The 7,835-nt window shown below is 42.2% G+C and overlaps 1 protein-coding gene across 1 annotated transcript; it reads right to left on the bottom strand.

The window, feature by feature from the left end:
- Positions 1 to 173: 173 nt before the first annotated feature.
- Positions 174 to 3,379, bottom strand: LOC147615255 (uncharacterized). Its single transcript, XM_086779330.1, has 3 exons — positions 3,198 to 3,379; positions 3,013 to 3,053; positions 174 to 2,917 (listed from the first exon to the last, which is right to left on the bottom strand). Exons 1-3 carry the CDS (start codon positions 3,253 to 3,255, stop codon positions 2,612 to 2,614), a joined length of 405 nt encoding a protein of 134 aa, XP_086635456.1. The 5' UTR covers positions 3,256 to 3,379; the 3' UTR covers positions 174 to 2,611.
- Positions 3,380 to 7,835: the final 4,456 nt, after the last annotated feature.

The raw sequence follows: 7,835 nt of genomic DNA, 5'->3' as shown, positions 1-7,835 counted from the left end.
ATACATACACAGACATATGTCACATGCCGTGAGGATCACAATTGGGCAGGCCCCGGTTTCATCTCACAGAATCAGACTGGAGACAGAGCAGGATATGAAGACTCTACTCTACGGAGGTCGAGTGGGGGGAGCATTAAATCTATGATTTGGCATGCTGATGTGGGGTTGGAATCTTTATTTTTTTTGGTTATGATTTTTTGCTACTTTCAAAACAATCAGTTGGGACACATTGACAAATGGTGTGGTGCCTTCATTAGTCCTGGTGTAGAATCTTGTATTGTTGAGTGTTCACACTCGTATGGTTGAGCGTTAGTGTGAGCTTTGATTGGATGGTCTTTGTTGTTAATCTTATCCTACCTAGTAAAAAAAATCATTAATGCTAGCCACACCCCTCCCGTCCTCTATACTTGATCGCTATGCTTGTTGGCTTGGTGTGATGATTTTGACCTTTTTTTATATGAAAAGGTAGTGATAGTACATTGTTGTATGAGAGCAAAATATGGACACAGTTTGTGTAATCTATATGAGATATTTGCCTTGCATGTTAGTATGCACATTTTGGGACTGGGGTGCAGGTCTCAGAGAGTGGTAGGATGGTTGTGACAGACAATCCTTAGAAGACTCCTAAAGGAGGGAAGGTTTGTGACTTGCAAATACATGTTTGAATGAAAACCTTCTTGTGCTTTATACACCTGCCTATGATGTATTCGAAGTGCATTATCCACATCTTAACCACAATATGATGTGACGGAGAGAATTCGAAGCACATTGCAGGCTTAGGTATAGCAGTTCAAACCTTGTGCCCTTGTCTGCGAACTGCATAGCTCACCTTTGAATTATCATACAAGCTGAAAGTATTCAGGGGTATTGAGTATGTCGAAAGTGCCTTCTGCCTTTGTAATACCTTTATGGCTTCCTTCCATCTTGGTAATACTTCTGGAGGTGCCACAAGTTTCGAAAGAGATGTTAGAACCAATTAGATGTCGACCCCCTTTTCTTTGAGAAAGAATAGGAGAGTAATATCTTTCCAAGCAAGGTAATTTCGTTCCTTCTTTGTCATGCACCTACATCTGTCCCACCATGAAATCTATTCGGTCCATCAAAATTGCATTCTATTACAGACCTTTCAAAGAATTTGGAGCAACACGACTCCACCAATCACATGGTTGGAAGCTTCTGCCTAAACGTTGTTAGAATTGTGCCCAGTTACACAATCTGTTGTATTGTGCCAAGTTACACAATCTGTTGTTAGAGGACAAATGCAGATTGCCATGCATGGTGCATCACATTCATTCACATCCCATATCATTCATTCACATCCCTTATCATTCATATCTATCCAATATACATCACATCTATTGCAGGATGTCCACGTTCCTGGATGCCAAATAAGCTCAACCATTGTGGCCAGAAACGCATGTCCTTAGGAGATTCCCCTATCTCTTCTCAGCCAACAACATTCACGCATGTCTTCACAAAGGTATGGTGGAGTGGACTTAGGCAGCTCAAGGCTGTGAAGAGGTCTTTGCTCAAAAGTCTTATGAAGTGATGTAGATCCATGGTGAATCAATGATCAAAGCGAAAAAGTTAGCAATACTTTGTCAAGCAAGACATATAAATGATGCAACTTAGATGGCATCCTACTAGGCACAATCAGTCTTGGTTCTTGGTGGTTTTCCTTGCATGGCTTTGTAAGTAGTGTTGTAAGTAGTGAATGCCAAGATTTTGTAGCTATGAAAGAGATTGACTAGCTCAATACACTCAGCAGGTGAGTGCGATGAGGATGATGATTTTGATGAGAGTGGATCTATTGATGAGGTGAACCTGGAAGGAGAGCAAGACACCTAGACAACTAGCCAAAGTCACAGAACAACAATTTGGGTGCAAGAGGCCTACGAAACAGGAAGGAGAAGAAGAGCGTCGAAGGTCTCTGGAAGCGACCAATGTCTCCTGAAGCAAATGTCCAGAAGGGACTGAAACATATAGTGGCACTAGAAACACTAGTAGCCTAGCAATGCTCCCATTTTCTTCACTTGCACTTACTACTAAAACTCTTGTAAGCTCACCTCTGTGGCTTAAAGTATGCACTTTTTGGTTTTTGTTACCACCAATAGCTTGTTTGAGTTTGTAAATGCTCTTTTACTTTGCTAGTAAGGATTTGAATTGGTTGGTAAGTTAGACCATTGAATGTGTGGACGTGTTATAATTGAGTTCCATTGTTGCTTGAAATACACATGATCTTGCCTGCATTTGTGTTAGTCTTTGAAAGCAGGAGACACAAATATGATTTGGGGGGATTGAGACACCTGCACCCACACAAGGATGCCAATTCACTTGATCACCGCTGCCCTGTAATGAATTTTGGCCAGACATGATTCTGCCACCAATCAGATAAAGCCGGCCAGATCGCGCGTCCTAATGCCCCCTTGGAGACAAAATCTTCAAAGAGAGAGAAATTACAAAATCTTCAAAGAGAGGCACAAAGGATTGGATTGAATGGTTCTTCAAAGTGGGGTACATACAGATAGACTTCAACCCTAAAAGCTTGTTTATGGTGCGTTTTTTTGGCAAGATAAACCCTAAACCTCATTATGGGCAACATTAAACCTCATTATGGGCAAGACATGCAGTTGCAGGCAGAGGGGGAGAGAGAGCAGACACCAAAAGGCTGGTTAGGGGCGTCGCAAACAATGGAGAAGCAGCAAGCACTCAGCAGGCAAACAGTTTGTGTGTCATCACAACACTTGCAGACAGAGCACAGCTGAAAGGGCGACAGTTGCCTCCTCTTAGTTGCATTCAAAACAATCCCATAATCATATTGCTTGCTATGCATCGGAAAAACTTCTAGCTCTGTGCCGTTGGAGAGCCTCACCACACTCCCTTCTGTATTTTTCTCAATTTTGACCCCCTCTTGGTCCTGCATTCAAAGATAAATGAAGCTGTGATTCTCTCTTAATCTAAGCAATCTTATGCATCAACAAGCCTACAAGAGCTTGTTTATCAAATCTGTACCAGATGAATTTGCTCTCCATATGATGCCTGCTGGCTGCAACCTGCACAATCAATCCAAAAATCAATTGAAATGGGAAAATTATCAAAGAAACACACACAATTTTACATAAAAAAAAAACCCAAAAACCCAAAAAAAAAGAGGTACTTAGCAATTGCATAGAAGTTTCTTGGGAGTCAATGACCACCTTGGTGATGAAAGAGTAGGGTAATGGAAACAAAGAGAACAAGGAGCTTGAACTCCATAGCCAAAAGGTTGTTGCAAAAGGCAAGGGTAAAGTTATAATACTTTATTGTGGCACAAAAAGGATTGCAAGAGGCAAGCTCAACCTTGTACCAAACACCAAAGGAAAAAATTTACCAAGACAAAATAGCACCTCTCCTTTTGATCCCTTGAGTACATTACTAGTACATTTTGTTTTTATATTTTGCTTGTCATCTTTCTTTTTGTTGACATTTCTTTGTTCCTTTCTTTCTCATAGAATCATTGGTGGGCAGCTGTCCTCCCACCAAGGAGTATGCATCATTCTAATAAAGATCAACCCTTGAGTAAGTGGAATGGGAATCCACGATTCTCATCACAGCCACACTTGTGCAATCATGAACACACATGAGTGTGGGTGCACACACACACACACACACACACACACACACACACACAATGGATTGCATTTGTTGATTGCCTTGAATGAGGAAGTCTTCATGTCAACAATGACAATCATTTGGGAATTTTCTCAGAATCCTTCAAGAATAGTTAAAACACTTGTGTGAGGTGCGAACGCACAAAAGAGTTAAAAATTTCATGCATAAAACAATTGATGTGTTGTCATACCTCTCTCTCTCTCTCTCTCAACCCCCTACCCCCTATTACCCCCCCCACATGTACACGCAAAAGTACGTGGGTGCACAAAGTTGTGCACATGCTCCCTTCACACACCATGCATGCATGCAACATGCACATAGAGACACGCATGCGCATGGATGCGCGTGCACACACATACACACACACCACACATGCATGCAACATGCTCATACACACACATAGAGACACACGCATGCGCACGCACACGCACGTGCATGCACGCGCGCGCACACACACACACACACACACGCGCACCCACCAAAGCACATCTTTACAAGGGAGTCACAATTTATACTCACCCTCACTATATTAATGTTAGCACTGGTTCACTATGTGACCTTTCATCATTCACAAATACGAGGATGCTATGAACATAATGTTTGGATACAATGGTCTTAATGAGAAGTATGAGAGAGACGTTTATGTCAAAAATATAGATGAGTAGCTCTCATTACTTTAGTAAAATTCTTTCCCACTTTCTCACTAATCCTCATTATAACATTGCCCTATGTGCATTGTTGACATAATGACGTATGGTTATTGTTGAATGACCCTAGTGGGATTTAATTGATTGACCCTAGTGGGATTAAAACATCAATGTAATTAGCACTAATCACACAATTCGTAGAGGCAACTTTCTGTTAACAAAGCAGGATTTGATTGTTGTAGCTTCAAATCTCAGTTTTAAGCCTTGTGCACTCTTGCCACACGTGTCGGAGCCAGGGACTTGCCAAGCACCGTGTGCGAGCCACGAATGGCTGCAAGCACACAACCAAGAAACCAGCAAGCTCAAAACAGGGAGCAATGGTGTGTCACTCACCACTCAGACCGCCGTCGTCGTGAAGGATTCTCGCGCCGCGATGAAGGAGGAGCCGCCGCTGCCGCCGCCGCTCTACCGCCTCGCCGCTGCCGTGCTACCACGCAATGCTCGATCGCTGCACACACACACACTCTCTCTCTCTCTCTCTCTCTCACACACACACACACACACACACACACACACACGCTGGAGGGAGAAGGAGATGGAGAAGATGAAGCAAGAGCACTCCTTGTCAAGACTCAGAGAATGAGAGGTTTTAGGTTACATTTGACTTTTATATGTGACCTGGCCGTTCACACATGGGCGCCCACACATGGTTGGCAGATCCTAACCCTTATCTTGATGAAATTCGAGGTGCGCCTCTCATCAGCGAGATCACCCAATCCCCTTACCCTTTACATGTGGTGCCGACAAGCCCGGCCTATGACTCAGAATACGTAAAATAATTATATGACGTAAAAAGTAATACGTCTCAATGTCCGCCATAGGTTAACATGCCCCCCTTGCTGATGTAGATTTCGTCCTCGGAAGCTATGGTATGGTAAGCTCGACAGGGTTTGTTGTGGTAGACTGTATCTGCAAAACAGGGAAGTAGAGTGAAAGCATGCTTGGTCTTCAAAAGATATAGAGTGTATCAAAAATAAAATCAAGCATGTTAGACCACAATGGAAGTATGCCATGAGAACCTAGTTTAAGAGGTCACATTAAGGAGCTAGCGTAGCAAATTAACAGGAGTTTAAAACTATTGAAAGTAATTCAAGAGTTAGCAAGGTGTCGAAGGTTAATCAAGGTCTACAACTGGCCTAAGTCAAGGAAAATTACCAAGCTTAATAAATAAACATATGACCACAATGTGTCTATTCTAAGAACAAGCTAATCCCAAGAGCCTAAGGACACAAGAAACATCAGAGTCATAGGAGTCTCTTGCTTTTATTTCTTTTATGCACGTGGTGACAATTTTTACAAACAATGGCGACCTCCCTAAAGCAAAACTAGCATCGACCATGGTGCCATGTTTACCACAAGGCCTTCTCCAAGAATCTACTAGCTTACCTTAGGCAAGGCTACCCCCTACCAACCCAGGGCATCGGTCTGGAGTGGAATACTCCTCACCTACCAAGTGTCAATAGGGCGATAGGCCGACATGAAAGCATATAACAGACATACATTGCCATTTTTTGTAGGCCTTTCTTTTTTATTTTTTATTTATCTCTTTGGATTTTTGCTCCCAAATTATCATGCGTTCTTACATCTTTTCGACTACATCTTTTCGACAAAGGGGTAGAAGCTATGTCTTAGAGGTCAGCACACACGACCAGATTGTTTAAGCATTAATATGGTTTTAACCCTAGACCTAAGAAAACCATATTCCAAGGTTAACTAAAGACATCATGCATTTCCAAGAATATCTAAAATAAGGTTAAACTCAATTAATGATTTACACTTACACCTTATGCAACTTCAAAAACTAAGTAGTGCTTGACAAATTCCTTGTGGTCATGCATTATAGTTCATGCAATTAATTGAATAGTAAAAATGAAACAGAGTGGGCATGGAAGAATTACACCTGTATTTTGGAGATCTCCTTGATTCGATGAGAAATGCAATTTGATGTAGATATCCAAGTATGAACATTGTGGCAGTCCTAGGACTATGAAAGCGAACCCACCTCAAACTTTTCAACTTGTACAATTAACTAACAAGCACTATACTTCGAGAGGCACATCAGTGGGAAAAAATAGGGACTTGTTTAAGGACACAAAACTAGAAACAACTTGAAAACACTAACCTACCTAACCAATCACCAGAGACTAATACTGAGGATCAAGGTAAGAGGATGTTGTAGAGTTCTGGCTGTAGCCCTAAGGCTAAGCCTCTATCCGCATCATCCAAATAAATAAAATCAGCCTCGGTAGTGCCATGAGTCTCATCCATCCATTCATCGTCAGATATATCTTCTTCGTCCTCCCATCCACATAGACTCATCAAGAATGTAACTATGCGAGGATAGTCATCATGTGGAAAAGTAAAGACTTGGGCTATCGGGGATACGTTCTCTACGGAGTAGGGGTCAGTCGTGGTCAATAGGCGAATTAGCCATTCTAATTCCTCAACATTTCCCTCGCTGGCTAGTACATCTATATGACCCAATTCGGTTTTAATTACAGGATAGCACATGTGAAATATCTGAGAAAGGTGTACAGATGATACCTCTCACCAAAGGTGGGAGTGGATGAAGTGTGTGATGCTCATGCATCTGCCATATCTGCAAACACAGATATAGCATCAGTAGGTTCATGAAGACAGGTCAATCTTGTTTCTAATTGTGTGCGGATAACTCTCCTCTTAATGTGCTCTTGCTCTTTTTACTATTTTTTTTATTTTCTTTTCTTTTTTGTGTATGAAGCTATATATATACATTCCCTCGAATTTGGAAGTAACATGGTCAGAGGGGGGAGAAGGTTAGGGAGGAAGCAATAGAATGTCGAACGTGAGTACATGCTCTCCCCTTCCTTGGGTAGATCATTTTTTTTGCAATGATGTTGTAGCCCCTTGGAACCAATTTGTCCAGTGGGTTATAGGTGGTGATGTGGGCAGATAGCTTTTTATGACCCTTGTGGCCACATCAAGTTGCAGAGATGGTAGTGTACGCTCCCATGAACGAACGGAGGATATGGCTTCCGACGATACATTTACAAGGGGAGACGTAGACTCATTGGTTTCTTGGTGGGTATTGACAAGGGTAGGTGTAGAGCATGCAGAAACTTCTATATCAACGTGTGAATGGCATGAGGAGCTAGAAGCTTCCTGTGACTCCCCCCTTCCTGAGCTAGGTGGTATTGATCGATATCGTTTGGGAATCCAAACTAGCTCTGGAAGAAGTGGTGTGGAGTACTCCGTTACCTTTCCCTTACCACGGTCTTGAATTTTCGTTGGGGTGGCAACATTTGGCTTACAAGATTTTACAGGCAATGCAGAGGAATTTAGCTTATGTTTAGGGACCCAATTTTGGTTATTCCCTTCGTAGTACCCTTGGGCTGCTAATAATATTTTAGGAATCCAATGTGATGTTATCTTACCTTTTCTAGGGCGGGTAGCTGCTTTCCTACTACGAGGCTTCTTGTCTGAACGAGATTGAGCAGT

This window comes from Cibotium barometz, chromosome 40 (genome assembly GCF_041138505.1).
Source record: "Cibotium barometz isolate CiBa-2024 chromosome 40, ASM4113850v1, whole genome shotgun sequence".
NCBI classification, from domain to species: Eukaryota; Viridiplantae; Streptophyta; class Polypodiopsida; order Cyatheales; family Cibotiaceae; genus Cibotium; species Cibotium barometz.
This window is presented reverse-complemented; position numbering and strand designations above follow the sequence as displayed.